The sequence below is a fragment of the Siphateles boraxobius genome, unplaced genomic scaffold (assembly GCF_051911475.1).
Source record: "Siphateles boraxobius isolate OS27281-9 unplaced genomic scaffold, OSU_SipBor_1 9, whole genome shotgun sequence".
Classification (NCBI taxonomy): Eukaryota; Metazoa; Chordata; class Actinopteri; order Cypriniformes; family Leuciscidae; genus Siphateles; species Siphateles boraxobius.
Genome location: NW_027509219.1, coordinates 30145716 through 30162075, shown reverse-complemented (window position 1 = coordinate 30162075; position 16360 = coordinate 30145716). Strand labels below are relative to the sequence as shown.

The following is a 16360-nucleotide window of genomic DNA, read 5'->3' as shown; positions in this document are numbered from 1 at the left end:
GCGCTTGGTGACTGTTAATCTTGGACCTGGATATCAATCATTCAGAGATACTAAAAAAAAGAAAGAATCTAAAGCGGTGTAAACAATTTAAAAGAATAACTTAGGGGGATGTGTAGACAAGACCATGCATATCTTTACCAAAAGAAATGAAACACTCAAGATAAAGTAGAGAAGGAAATAAACAGGCACAAACACAATTCAAAAAGCTTAAGTTCAACCATCAGAAGTCGAAGGCTTGAACTTTATGGAGACTTGGACCCCCTAAGACTGGCACACACACAGAGACAGGGCAAGCATGCATGCGTCGAAACACAGCACCAGCTGAGGAGCACCATCAACATCTACTGGACTGCACCACTACAGCTACACCATACACAGCCACATCCACTGCGCTGACAGAGAGAGAGAGAGAGAGAGAGAGAGAGAGAGAGAGAGAGAGAGAGAGAGAGAGAGAGAGAGAGAGAGAGAGAGAGAGAGAGAGAGAGAGAGAGAGAGAGAGAGAGAGAGAGAGAGAGAGAGAATGAAAGAAAAAGAGCAGAAGAGAAAAAGAGGCTGATCACTTTTCTAAATGCCAATTAAAGTTACAATTATTAAGAGGACATCTGGGATTTCATGTACTGATTCAGATGGAATCCAATTATTTGATTGGCCAAGTATAGAGCAGTGAAGCCTTTATATATATATATATATATATATATATATATATATATATAAATCATTGCCTGTGTTGTCAGCATTTCAAACCAGAGCACACTGTAAAAAAAATATTTTTCTAAAAAAGATTATTGGAGTACTTTTGACAAGAAAATACTTTTTCGTTTACACAACGATGTACTAAAACCGGAAAAGTCTTTCCTTTCCGTTTTTGAAAAGTTTAGTGTAAAGACGTCAATGTCGTCAAAACGATCCGTTCACACAGACCAGTAAGAACGACTAAAAACGCTGAATTATGCATTATACATGCAAATTTGCATTTTTGTAGTTTACACGGAGACAATAAAGTTTCGTTTTCAAAAATGTGCACTTTGAAACTAATTTTACTTAACGTTTCTTTGTAATTATTAGTGAAATTTCACAGTAAATACTACCTCATTTTTTATTTCTTACTTCAGGATTAGTATCAACTATTACTATCTTGAATCAGCTAACTAACCATTTACCTAGAAACTTGGCAAAAAGTCTAAATTTATAACAAAGGTCTACCAGGCAGTGCAATGAGATATTTAGCTTAAAGGGCCATTCACACCAAGGACGATAACTACAACGATTAAGATATAGTTCTAAAAATCATTTAAAAAGAAAAGCAGTTCACACAACAACTATAACGGCACAGAGAAATGATATCGTTGGAATCACTTTCAGAGCTCGAGCATTTAAAGTGGCAGATGACAATACTGCAGCACTCTTAGATTAAACAAAAAGACATTGTGTTAGTGTGAACACTAATGTTGTTATTGTTATAGTTATCTTCATAGTATTCATTCTTGGTGTGAACGGGCCTTTAGTTGGGGATAAGTTATGAAACAAAAATTGCAGACAAGCTTATCCAGATGAGATTAAACTTTCCAAGATAGCCGATAAACATAAGTAATTTGCTCTTTATTATGATGATTTTTTTTTTTTAAATCTGTAAAACACTAATTTATCTGATCAGACATCCTCTGGTAAAACTATCCCATCAAAACAGGGCTACGGATGCAGAAAAATATGAAAAGATATGAAAGATAAAGAGGAGGCGAAACAGCAACAGTGAGAGAAACAGAAGAGGAGGTGAGAGAGAGCGAGAGAAAGAAGGGAGCAGCTGTGGTGTGTGTGTGCACACATCGCAGGAAGAAAGTGTGAATGAGTGAGTGAGGTGACACTTCTTTCTTCTCTGGGAGGAAAGAGTGAAGAACCAGAAAAGATGCTTACCACTTCACCTGCCATAGAGAACTATTCATCTACAACAGCACCTCACACAAAATGTAGGGGATGATTATGCATTCATAATAATAGTAATAATAATAACCAGATTTGCATTTCCTGATGGAAATACCAGTGCTTGCAAGGCAGCAAAAGAACAGAGTTAAGGTAAAATGATAGCTTAAATTTACAGAGAGATTGATAGTTATACAGCTGCAAAAAAGAAACAATTCAGTATGCATATATTACAATGACATTCACTGCCTGTTAAAGGGGTCGTGACATGCGCAATCAAATTTGCCTTGATGTTTTGATAAATAGGAAGTCTTTGTACCATTCAAACATCCTGCAAGATTTATAGCTTAAAACGTCCTCATTATAAACAAAGCTCCAAAAACAGCTTGTTTTGATATTGCGGGATCTGTGACGACACACAGGCAAATACGTTTGCATATGACTGCCTCCAGATCAAGACATCCAAGAATAGTTATACATCATTGCACCCCCGCCCACTGGCATTCAGCTTAACGGCTGACATTTGCCTACACTGGATGTGAGCGTAGCATCGCGTCAGAAGCAAATAAAACCCATTATAATCATTGACGCGGTCTACACATCTATCCGGCGTCCCGGATCGCGTCAGAGGATTATGTTTGTACGGAGCATTTTGTCAGCAAGGCACTGTAGTGGAGAGATCACAAAGAAACTTTTGTTGAAGCACCCAACTCTATTAGATCTGACAGCAGCTGCATCACACACCGTAAGCAAACGATTTCATAATGCTTCGTCTGTAAATTATGGTTTTATATGGATGTTTTCAAAACACTTACTGGCGTGAAATAGCGAGTGGGCGTTGATACTGTTTCCTATGCAATTACGTTAGCCAATCATAACATGCAGTTTACTGACAAGCCTTAAAGTAGCCGCCCATAAAAACGGATCATTTCTGACAGGGGGTCAGAATGAAGGTTGAAAATAGGTACAAAAAAAATCCATGCCATGACCCCTTTACATTTTAAAAAACATCCGATCATAAGTCGGTTTAAAGACCCCTAAAGTTCGGGGTCAGTAAGACGTTTTTGAAATAAAACTCTTATCCTCACAAAGGCTGCCTTATTTGCTAAGAAACAAACAAAAAAACTATATTGTGAAATATTAAAATTTCTATCTTACTATTTAAAAATGTAATTCAGGTCCTGTGATGCAAACATTTTCAGCATCATTACTCCAGTCTTACATGATCCTTCAGAAATCATTCTGATATGATGATTTGCTTCTCAAGAAACATGTCTAATTATCAATGTTGAAAACAGTTGTGCTGCTTAATATTTTAGTGAAAACCATGATACATTTTTTTCAGGATTCTTTAAATAGAAACTTCAAAAGAACAGCATTTATTTGTAATAGAAATCTTCTGTAACATTATGAAAGTTTTTACTGTGACGTTTGGCCAATTTAAAGCATGCTTGCTGAATAAAAGTATTAATTTCTTTCCAAAAATTGTATATATCTTACTGACCCCAAACCTTTTGATATGTCCATTGATTCAGTCATCAACATCATAGGAAAGAAAATTGCCATTTTAATGGGTCTTTAATCCTAATCTTATTATAGTTTTAATTGCACAAAATTGTATTAGAAGAAGAAAAAAGGATTTAAATACAGTGACGCCTTGCAAACACTGTACAACAAAACAAAGCAACCTTCTAATGTATAAAATGAGTCCCATTTATCCCCCACATTTTTATAGTTTTCACACAACTGAACAGTCTGCACTGACAAATATTCATTAAGTCTAATGTCTTCATGAGAAAACTCCTCTCGGCTCTGAAGCAAGCCAGGCAATAACAAGACATGTACACGGCACTTACTCTGTGCCTCTGCAAACAAACCTAAAGGCTCTGCTCTGACGGCAAGCAGCTACGGCTAAATATTCTACTGTAGGTCCATACGAGAAGCAAGCTTTAATCAGCAAATAATCAGCACGCTAGTCATGAAAAAGATCGGTTTGCATTATTATGGCAGACGAGAGGAGTTCAGTGAAAGAGGTTGCGTTAAAAATGGAATATCCTTTCAGTTAGTCCCACACTGTCCCACATCTCTGACTACAGTTACAAGAGGAGGACGTTTCACGCAAGGACGCTTGCCCTGCCACTCCTGTGCCAGCCAAACACTTTTAGGGATCTGCAAAGAAAGGAACAGAAAAAAAAAGCAAAAAAAAAACAAAACAAAAAAAAGATCACACAAGACATGTTAGAGATGTTGCATAAGAATTGAACTATGATATTCCTGTACAATCGTTGATACACAGACAGCAATGGAATGATGGGTTAAAACATTTAACTCGAAAGCTCAACTTCAGAGTGCAGCTCCACTATGTCATGTGAATTAAAGACAGGGACGGTATAAAACGATACAAAACTGTTCATATATTTAGCTTGCGACACTGTCAAGCATATTTAACAGCTGCTGATAAAGCTATGGACAAATTATGAATCCGTTAAGCAGCAATAAGTAGCCTGTCCGGTTTATAGCATGCATATAGAACGGTATTCCTGCTGTAAATATTCCTAATACACTGCGTTGACCTTATGGAAACTTCATGTTCTGTTCGTTTTCCATGCTGGTCAATGTACAAATAACATGCATCTTTTGAATTATTGCTTCAACGCTCACTATACTGAAAGGCATTGTTAACTATGGGTTCATGAGTATATTTTTTACTTCTAGAGCTGATCTTTTTGTACAGCAGTAAATGCAAAGCTAGCTAAAGTCTCAAAGATACATGCATTAATTACTCGAGCTCTTCACATTTAATGATATGCATTTAAATTGAATGTGATTTGCCGCAGGGGAAAGAAAAAATCCTGTATATTCAGGATTTGAGGTACAAGGATGTAGACCAACGTAAACATACCTGAGAAAATATTCTATTCCATCTCTCATGCAAAAGATTCTCTCAAGTCAGATATTTCGACGTCTTAAAAAATTATTACAAATAAAAACACTATAGTTAAAATGCAGGATTGCTACTTATTTTGTAGTTTTAAGGTCAAAATATTAGTAAATTATTTTTATTGCCAGAAGGTTTCAGAATATTAGTTTTTCCGCTAATGACATTTCATAATCATTTGTCTGCTAAAAGTATTTGATTGCATGTAGATCATCATAAAAATATGAACATGATGAGTATCTAAATATCTTGGTTATAGCAGAAAACCACCATAATGCCAAGATATAATGCTATATATAATGCCATTCCATCAGATATATCAAAAATTCACAGCAGCTGTGTCATTATTGCCTAATTTACCCTTATGGAGGCAGAAATAAAGTCTGAGAGACAAATAATTAAAAAACGTAAATAAAGACTGAGACTGACAAAACTGAGAAATGACACATGGCATCTTGAACAAGTACAAACAAATATTGCTCTGCTTCCTCTGTTCAATGAGGACATTTTCATGATCTTCTACTGTATGTACAGTGTACAAACGGTAATGTACAAACGGCGTTCACTAATGACCCTTTCCGGGTGTTCTGTGGCGTGGGATTATATGTATGTCATAGCACCTTTGGCATTCGTGTCCAAAAAGAGTTTGATGTAGGATGTGGGCACATATCCTTCCTCGTCCTCGTTTCTACGGACACGGGTCCATCCATCACCCTTATCCTCCTCGATTACATACAGCATTTCACCCTCGGCCATGGATATGGTACCTTCGTTCTGACCTACAGACGCAAAAACACGCAATTTTTATTTGTTTCCAAAACAAGCGTGTCAACCTATTAAAAAAATACCTTCACCCATAACACTCTTTTTTATTATTACTATATCAGCATCATGTTCAGTTTCTGTTTTATTTATTTATTTGTAAATTGAGTACACTCATTTAGCAGACACTTTTATCCAAAGCGACTCACAAATTAAATGTAAAATACACAAAAACAAATTGCATGTACCATTCACGCTCACCGGAAAGGCAAAGTCTGCTAAAAACGTGCCGACATGAAATTTCTCTGAACTTGTTTCTGTTTGCAATAGCCCTACTGTGCTGTAACATGGTGTGTGTAGTTGGCTGGGCAACGCTGGTAGACTCGTTCACTTGTCCTCTCCCTGCTCTCTGCTCACATGCTCTGATAATAATAGCTTTGTAGGACAACTTCATTTTGATAATAGGTCCAAAAATAAATCTGTTAAATCTAATTCTGCTGCATAGAACTGAATGAAGAATAATATATTGATAAAAAAATATTGATATTTAATATTATTTTAATATAGGGCTATTTTCTGTCCACATTTTTTACCTGAAATCAATTATTTTATTGGCTTGATTTAAAAAAAAATTCAGATTCAATAAATTATTTAATTTAATTAAAAAGTTGAATAAAAATACAATTATACAAAAAACTAATTTAAATAAGAAATGAATAATTATTTTTAAAAAAATGTAATTTCCGGTTTCGTTTTTCTGCCACGTGTATCCAGAATTTTCGGTTTCAGTCAAGAATTTTCATTTCTGTGCATCCCTAGTTTTTACTCATTTTTACATTTTATACTTGTTTATTTTGTTTTTAATATAATGTTGTTTAGTTGAGTTTAGTTTGTTTACATTTTATTTTTAATTCTTCTTATTTTAATAATTTAATAATTGTATTTTTATTGTTGCTTGTTTAAAATATTGTTAATTTTGCATTTCTGTTATTTTTTCCATTCTGCCAATTATCAATCAATTTGACATATATACACATTAAATATATATATATTTATATATATATATACAGGGAGTAAAGTGAAAAAAATTCTTCTGACTGAACTTTTTTTAGGCCAAGACACATTCCTTTAACTTTATTTAAATAGTCGAGACCAATAGCGTTTTAAGGGGAGATGTTTTAAACAGCTTTAATATTGCCAGTTTGCGTATTTTAAAAGCTATTTTAATCTATGAAAAAGAATTACTTAGCTTGACAAATAATCAACCATCTACATAACTTTTCAGTGCATGTTTTAATTTATCTTATAAGACCAAACATGCTAAACTACATTAAAATATAGTTTGTTCCATGGCAAATGGTTTTGGCTGAGGGCAAAGTGAAGTTTTATTTAGGCTATTTAACTTTAGTCAGCTCTCTAATAGGCTACAAAGTTAATGTTTGACTGAATTGTTTGTTTTATTTCTCATTGTATAGCTTCTTTTAGCCTACCTATTAGGCTACTTATACTTTTATACTGGATATTATTGATCATTAAAACTGACATTTAACAAAAAGAGACAGGGTTGTGTAATGTTATATTCTAAAATATATAAAATATTATTTATATATATTTTACTATGCATTCTCTTCACTGTATGTGTACATTTATAATAAAATAAAACGATACAACCCTGCCTCTGTTTGTTAAATGTCAGTTTTAATGATCAATATTGTTTCATATTTTTAAAATGAAAACAAAATAGCAGCAGGGTTGTGTTTTATATTTCGTTTTGTTATAAATATATGCAGTGAAGATAATCAATGTGCGTTGCGTGAACCACATTTGTTTGGCCAATATGTTTATGATAATATGTTCATTTATAAATCAAAAGAGGCGTTTTATATATATTTCGTTTTATTGTTGATGAAAAGAGGCAGAGTTGTATTTTATACCATATTTCTTTTTATTGTTGCCTAAAATATACAAAGACATAACCGGAGTAGCCAGAGCGCGCTGAGTGACGCGATCAAGAACGCCGCTGCGCTGTTCCATTTGCAGAATAACCGGACTCGCGTCCTCTCGTCCTCGGAAGTTCGTTCTCCTGAGTTGAACTTGGCAAGTCTGAACTACCAAGGACGCAAGTCCGAAGTTCCCGCGTTCTGTTTTCTATCATGCGCCGTGCACGTTTGCGATGACGTAATATGCACGCAAACGCACCAGGGTTCGATAGAATGAAGTTGAGTGTGAAACAAGACCAACGCTGCGGGGGGCGCCCGAATTCGCGCTCGAAAAAACACGCTCGAATTCGGACAGCAGCAAACCAGCTGTAGCCTGACATGCACTTCTCAAAAACTAAAATTAAATGAGTGAATACGGAGCAGTTTTTCCGTGAGCGGGAATTGAAAACCCGAAGTGGACCTTAAGCGAAGTGATTACAGAATGCTCAGAGAACCCTCAGCAGGGTTAACACCTCGTCTTTCCTTAATTTAAGACCTATTCAAACAAAAATTAAGACATTTATCACACTATTTAAGAAACGAAAGCCTATTTACGGCCTTAAAATTATGAAAAGTGATTTAGGGCATGGACAGACGGGAACCCTGCAATTGACGGACATCCGTCATAGACTCACTGCAATTAACGGAAATCCGTCGTAGCGACGGAGAACTTTAATCCCTGTATATATAAAGTATATTTATCGATCATAAAATTATAAAAAGTTTAGAAACTTGCATTTTAATATATTTCTTTTAAAGTAAAATGTTTAAAAAGTTTTATTTTTATTTCTTAAATTTAATTGTAAATTTATTGTTTATGTTTGCTTACATTGTTTTTTACATTATGCCATTTCCCAATCCAAATTTGTATATTTCTGCCATAAAATTGTTACATAAATTTAGAACCAGTCATAACTTTAGACACTTACACTAACACTCATTGCTAAAAATATTTTAATTCAAAATGTTGTTTAAATCCAAGTGTTTATGCTTTTATCCAAAGCGACTTACAAATTATGAATTCAACAAGCAAATATTTGTGGAAAAAAATAGTTTCACTCATTTTTGAATTTTATACAAATTTTATTGTGTTTATTTCTTTTAGTTAATTGAGTAAATTGTTTAAAAAGTTTTGTTTTAAAATCTTAAAATTAATTTAATTTAAATGTTGTTTATTTAAAATGTTTGCATGTTCATTTTTTCCATTCTGCAATTTCTCAATCCAAATTTGTATGCATTTCTGCCATAACATGATATAAATTTAGAAGTTTAGATACACTTACACTTCAACATATTTCTCATAATATTAAAAATGTTTTGATCGAAAGGTTTATGCTTAAATGCACAAAATTTGTTTTGTGAACAAATATAAATGAAAAACCCATTTTGGTTGAAACTACTTTAAACTTATTATACCAGAAACTGACAAAGGGCTTCGTAACCACTGAGCAGATGTGAATTCCTGGCACATTTGAACATTTTTCTTTTCTGTTACCTTCAAATGGATAAAGTGCTTTGCATGTTCCAATAGTGGGTAAGGGTTCCTCGTCATCAAATTCGTCATCGAACTCAGTACTGCGCGATTTGAACTGCATCGTCGTCTCTGTGCTGGGGTCTTCCGTGTAGCTGCCATCCGGACTATGTGCAGAAGACATGCAATGCGTAAAACAGACAAAATTAACTTTGACGTTATAGTCAGATTATACAGTTAATGTTACACCGTCGCATGCCTCGCGTGAGGCTGTACTGAATTCACGATTTAGCTATTAGATTACTGTAGTGTCAAAATAAGATCAATTTTTAATAGCATTAAACCGCATTATATAATTTTTTAAATAAAGTTCACTTGTAATGTTTTTTTTAACCTTGTCAGGGTTCAGAGATGTATCCACAGTCTTTTTAAGGAAGTTTTGAGTTATGAAAGTTAAAGGGATATTTGACCCAACATTTTTAATTCTGTCATCATTTACTCACCTTCAAGAATTTATTTCTTCAGCTGAACACAAAATAATTTTTTTTTAAGAATATGGGTAACCACACAGTTGATGGGCCCCATTGACTTCTATAGTATGGGGGAAAAAATGGTTACCAACATTCTTCAAAATATCATGTTTTGTGTTTGGAACCACATTGAGGGTGAGTAAATAATGACAGAATCTTTTGGGTGAACGTCTAGGTTACGACTATAACCTCTGTTCCCTGAGAACAGGGAACGAGACACTGCGTCGATTGACGCTTTGGGGAACGCCTCAGGCGTGACAGGTGTCAGAAATCACAATCAAATCATGGCAATCACATTGACTGGCGACAGCTGCTTTCATCATTAACATGCAACCTGGAAGTATATAGGGTGCGTTGCACAAATGACAATTACTTTTTTCGTCTGAAGGGACTGTTTGGCAGGCAGGCCCTGAGGCATGGCGAAAGACGCAGTGTCTCGTTCCCTGTTCTCAGGGAACAGAGGTTTCAGTTGTAACCTAGACGGTCCCTTTCGAAAGTGAACTTGCACTGCGTCGATTGAAGCTTTGGGGAATGATATACCAACGCCACCATGCTCAGGGGAGTGCAGGGCAGTGACCAGAACCACTCACCCTCAGGTTACATTGGGCTGTCAGTGACAGCATTCCCTATGGTCAAAAGCCCAAGCTATGTGCTTCACAGGAAAACCTCCATAAACCTAGTTTAATGAGAGGCCTACCTGGGTCTGCTCAAGGGCCTAGGACCACTGCTTCAAATTAGACCGTTGCTGTTCACTCTGTTAGAGATATCATTAGGAAGCATGGCATTAGTTTTCAGTGTTATGCTGATGATACTCAGCTCTATATTTCTTCACGCCCTGACGAAACTTACCAATCCACAAAATTAACATCGACGGGCCGATCGCCAACAGTGTTGAAGATTTTATTAGTTAGAAAATAAGTAATTTAGCTATATACACAATTATTTCCTATCTGTGTGACTTTGTATTTCCTTTCCTCTGTGTGACTTTGTATTTCCTCTGTGTGTGTGTGACTTTTGAAAGGCCTGGAATGTTGCTTGCTGCAGAAAATTCTATTCTAAGAAGTCACGTGGTAAAAGACCTTTACCTAAAATAATCTATAGGATGTGTTACCATCTTTGTAAAAAGACCTGGTATATAAGTGACAACAAATCAGACCTCTGGAGTGGCTTCTGCAGAAGCGCTCGGACTTTTTTTGTTCAAGAATAAAGACTTTTTCTGGCATCAAAGATCTCTGTGAAGTGCTTTCCAAAAAGAAAAGATTGAAACTACAACAGCAGCAGTTTGCTAAGTGGCCAGGAGAGCAAGATCAGTGGTGCGGCGCAGCTCAGCAACCGCCTCAGGGGACATCCCTGCCCCCTGGTCGAGATCCCCCAGCAGATCAGCCTGGTACGCCTGCAGCACCGGCACGACCCGCTGCCGTGTATGCTCTGCCATTCAAGCGACATGTTGCTTTAAGCGGTTTGGATGGCAGGGTTGGAGCTCTCAGTGTCGATGCCCGCCCAGATGCGAGATAGTTTGCGAACGTTGATGGATACGGCCCAAATATGGGTTCTTCCTTGTCCTCTCGATCTCCGTATGGAGATCAGGAAGGAATGGAAGGCTCACCTGAGTTGGTGGCTTATGGCCAGGGAGAAATCGATCGTCGAGCCTTCCGCGAGCGATCTCTCCCCTATCGCGCTGCCAAGGCAATCCAATCCATCAGCTGTGCATACACAGGGCAGGGTGGCTGAGAAGGTTCAGGAATATCACCACCCTCATCAGCCATCTCTTGCTCATCCTGAAGAGCACTCAATGGGCTAGGCGGAGGAGAGAAATCCTCCACCTGCAGCTCACCCTCGTCAGCCGTCGAACCGTCTGAGAGGGTTATCCCCTTCTCAAGGTGATCGGCGAGCTCCATCTGGGAACCCCATAATGCGCTTCGCCGCTCTGCCGCAGCACGAGCGGGACCCGAACCACGAGGTCCAGACGCTGAGCCCTCTTCGCTCAAGAAGAGGGCCAGACAAGAGCGAAGCGTTCACAAGGGAAGATGCTCACAATTTGCACAGGCAGCTCCCTCGAGAACTGCCTGTGCGTGCTCTTCTCCCAGACAAAAAACGCACTGCTCGTGTGTGTCACCCGGCGCCAGATATCTTGTGCACGGGTCCGCACACTTCTGGAAGCTTTGCTTCTTCTAAGTGCATTTCATTTTCTCTTACCGTGATTCTCAAACGCTTTAGAACATGTCCCTGAAGACGAAAAGATTATTGTCATTTGTGCAAGGCGCCCTTATACACTTCCAGGTTGCATGTTAATGATGTCAGAAGCTGACGCAGGTCAATGTGATTGCCGTGATTTGATTGTGATTTCAGACACCTGTCACGACTGAGGCGTTCCCCGAAGTGTCAATCGATGCAGTGCGAGTTACCTTTCCAAAAGGAACTATCCCTTTAAGAGTATATTTTCATAGTAAAACTCATTACATGCGCCCTTTAAATAAATGTGGCATCTCATTCTGTGGATCATGTTTGGCAGCCCTGCTGTCTAGGGACTGAAGTACCTCTCTCGGTTTTGACCGTAGTTGTTTGTAAGAGGCGTGTTGCCCTGCGAGTCAAAATGATTGCTCTGTCTTCTCTGAGACTCAGATCCCTTTTCAAGTAACTTCCTCTCCACCTCCGTCAGCCAGCCCTGAGAACACACAAGCAACAGATCTTTCTATTCATTTGTAGTAGTTAATCATTCTAATCAAATCAACTCACTTTGTCACAACACCATGAAAACAAGTGTACAGGTGGTGAAATTCTTTGATGCAATCTCTTCAGCTTGACAGTATGGAGTGTAAAATATATACACAAACACGTGTACAGTATTAAAAATATTTACAATTTACAATATATGCAGTATACATAAGAGGCTCAAATACAGGTAGTAAACATAAAATACAATATTATACTGTACACTGAGTATGAGACAAAAACACACATAAATCACAGCATACATATTCACGATTGACATTTGAAGGTACCTGACCAAATTCATTAGGGACTCACCTCAAATTTATGTGCCTCAAGTTGCAATTTTTCCAAGCTTTGTGTGATTTCTTCTAATCGTGGATCTATACTGTCTGGATCCCCCAAGTGAGGATTTTTAATGTAGACATCTTTCATTTTAGTCAGGGCGTCCCTGAAAACAATTATAAGAAGAAGAGTTAGTTGAAACAACAAGCATGTGAACTCACTTGACATTTTGTTACATCATGCAACAAAGTACAATACAATACAATATTTATTTATAAAGCACATTTAAAAAAAACCAAGGCTGACCAAATTGCTGTTCACAAAATAAAATAAAATAAAATAAACTACCAAAATTAAGGAACAAACAACAATAGTAAAACAATAATCGAAACTGTTCAAGGAGTTTTAAAAGCCAAAGAGAATAAATAAGTCTTAAGAGCAGATTTCAAGTTTGAGGTCGGTAGTTTTTTATTCCTGTGATGCAAAGCTAAATTTTCAGCATCACTACTCCAGTCTTCAGTGTCACATAATCCTTCTAATTTGCTGATTTGATGCTTAAGAAAACTTTCAATACAACAAAATTAATGTTGATAACAAGAAAGATTAAAACAGTGATACTTTTTTCCAGGATTCATTGATAAACAGAAAGTTCAAAAGAACAGCATTTATTTGAAATAGAAATATTTTGTAACATTATAAATGTCTTTCCTGTCACTTTTGATCAATTTAATGCAGCCTTGCTGAACAAGTGTATTTTCCCTTAAATGAAATCTTACTTTTGAACGGTAGTGTATGTTTTAAGCAATGATCAGGCATTTTGCAGAAAGGCTGTTACTATTCCCAGCATGGCAGCTACAGGATGATTTACCTCTGATCCATCTCTTTCTGGATGTCCTTGTTGATGTCATTGAGCTTGGCCTGTAGTTTCTTCCTCCTCTGCTCGGGGGGCAGATGACTGTAGTCCTCCTGGCCTGTTCCCTGTGAAAAGATACAGAAAGTTATGAGTTGAAAAATAACAAACCAAACACAAACAGCTTCCCAGTTAATTTGGCAGATCTTGGACAGAATAAGCTATAATGTGGATTAGCCTTCCTGCCAGAAGTTTGACTGTCAAACCTTAATTTTTATAACTTATTTTACTTCAAGCATTAAAAATTCAGTGTGTATTCAAAATGTAAATACAAAATATATAAAATAAACATTTAAAATGAGGTATTAAGGATTTTGTAGCACTTTTTAATATCAAGTCAGACTTACCAGCTTTAGAGAAAGCTGTGAATGTTAAGACAAGAAAAAAATGTGTTAGGGGACACTGTTATTACACACACAGAGAAAGCATGGAGTTTCATGTTGCTGTTAAGACAGATATGTTAAGGATGGCGTTGATAAAAAGCATGAGAACGAGACACAGATTACACATCCACACATTACTTTAGAACCAAACTGAGCTGATGGTGCTTTAGTGTCTGGAGTCGTCCAATTGGATCCACGGGAAACACACACGCGTGACATGGCGACTCGTGAACTTACCCCACGTTTCAGGCTCCGCAGGCAGTGCATTTTGTGTTTGGTGCTCATGAAGTCGTTGAGGCGCTGGCTCAGGGGCTCCTTGGGCTGCTGCGGGGACTGGGGGCCGTTGAGGAGGCCGTCCGGAGACGGGGAGGTGGGGGGAGGGGGAGGGGGCTGGCGGGGCGATGCTAACAAAGACATAAGCTACAGATGAGGGTGTGATGGAGCACATTGAGAAATGGAATGGAGAAAGACAGAGAGAGAGAAGATGAAGAGAGAGAAATATTCAAGACCAAAGCCAATGTTCAGTGCTTCTCATGGAGTGACAAACTCATTGCAAGCTTTATTAAAGGTGTTGCATGTAATCCAATATATTTTCAAGTTTACAAACTGTGGCGCTATCAAAACAACCAAAGACGTGTGTGGAGCAAGTGGTGGTTTATGGTTGTCTCACTAATTGCATCATCAGGTTCTGCGCTCCTATTGATTTTAGATTTGACGGTTGTCGTAGAAGTCGCACTACAGGAATGTGCCTCAAAATTTCTGACACTGACAGAATTCAGTTAGAGGTCAAATTTGATTGCAATTGGTCATTAATCGGCAAACATGTCAAACTAAAAGACTTCAGATTTTGGCCCAGGATCAGAGGAATCTTTTAGAATTCCCGCAATGTGTCTCAGATGGCCACAATTGTGGCCAAAATTGTTTTTTTATTGTATTTATTATAAATAATTTATCCCTGCATGCCATTATTTTGATATGCTTTCGTAATCTTTAATCAAATTAACTTTCCTTCCCCCTTGCAGCGACATTTCTTCTCTGATCAAGTGTTTTTTGGAGTGAGGGCAGGACAACCTGTCACTCAAATGAGATTGACCAATGGCAAACCACAACCATCCAATTAATTCCCAATGTACAAAATAAAGTCCCACCCGGCCCTACATTTTACTATGTTTTACTCAGATATACGTCACTATCGGACTTCCACTGGACTATTGTAACTTCCATTTTATGCTGACTTTAATCACCAGAATAAGATTCTATTATAACGAACTGCATGACCTAGTTGCATGAAATAGCCACTGCAAACACTCCTTAATAGCAATAAAACTTCTTGAATATAACTGCATCTCAATGGGCCATAAATGTGCAGCGTAGTTTCCAGTTTTTTTTATCTGTGATTTTAGCAGGTGTTTGATCCACAGATCTGTCTGATGCCGTACCTTATTTCTCTTGAGTAAAGGCCACAGTTTGCTCCTGCTCCGGCGTCTGCTCTCTCCGCGAGCATTGAGGAAGCTTGATTCTGACACGGCCCTCTTCATTGACACACTATAATCCTCAAACTCCACGTCACCCGGCGGCTCAAAGCCCGACTTGTATGATTCTACAACTTGCTTACTGTCCTGAGATTAAAAAAGGGATAAAAATGTCAGTAAGGCTTTGTGTTATAACAAAAAGAGAGATTAGGATGACTCTTCAAGTTAAGTGGGTTTAAAATCACAACATTTACTGACACAAACCATAGATAATGTATATCATGTACAAGATTAAAGACAATTAAATAAGCTGTAAAATATAGCATATGGTTGGAAACGGCAACATAACTTTCTATTATATTTTTCTCAATAACTTCAAATACACCCAATGAGTTCAACGAGTTCAACTGGTGAGGTTCTTTTGAATAAATTAGTTAAACCCAACGGACGAATCAAACTGAATTATTCACTTCTTTACTGAATCAGATTAATCAGATTACTAATTCATTTCGTAAAACCCCAAGTACTGTAATTACGCCTGACTCAAAATGAGCCCAGAACTGTTACTTTGTTATAGGGCTGCTCGATTATAAAAAATCATGATCAAGATTATTTTGGTCACTATTGTGATCATGATTATTTAACACTAATAATCATTGAATTTGTTTAAAATTCATTCAATTTGTGATGTTTACAGTGGATTTTCTTATACTTTAAATATAATTCAACAGAAGAAAATGTTAATAATTTCGTTATATAAAATATATAAAAAAGTTATTTACATTTTTAAAAAACACACACAAATATATATGAAATTAGAAAATATTATTAGATTATATTTAGAAAATAATTTAAATAAAATATATTCTAATATAATTTATCTTGTAGTTAAAGATACATACTCGCATGTCGCATCATAGAGTTGTTGTAAATAAATAAATAAAATATAAATAATTAAATATTATATTTGAACTATTAAAAAATATATACTGTATAAATACAAA

The 16360-nt window shown here is 36.8% G+C and overlaps 1 protein-coding gene across 9 annotated transcripts in view; it reads right to left on the bottom strand.

Annotated features, from left to right (window-relative positions):
- Positions 1-969: 969 nt before the first annotated feature.
- Positions 970-16360, bottom strand: part of fnbp1a (formin binding protein 1a) — a 34059-nt gene continuing 18668 nt past the window's right edge. For 2 of the 9 annotated variants that reach the window (XM_077224234.1, XM_077224236.1), the window contains 8 exons: positions 15324-15503; positions 14122-14304; positions 13849-13863; positions 13460-13569; positions 12625-12757; positions 12135-12262; positions 9092-9249; positions 5132-5634 (listed from right to left, as the gene is read on the bottom strand). In XM_077224234.1, coding sequence (XP_077080349.1) covers positions 5456-5634; positions 9092-9249; positions 12135-12262; positions 12625-12757; positions 13460-13569; positions 13849-13863; positions 14122-14304; positions 15324-15503 — 1086 coding nt within the window. In that variant the 3' untranslated portion in view covers positions 5132-5455. Of the gene's footprint in view, positions 4087-5131; positions 5635-9091; positions 9250-12134; positions 12263-12624; positions 12758-13459; positions 13570-13848; positions 13864-14121; positions 14305-15323; positions 15504-16360 lie in introns of those variants that run through there. The other 7 variants (XM_077224237.1, XM_077224241.1, XM_077224242.1 and 4 more) reach the window with 5 other exon arrangements.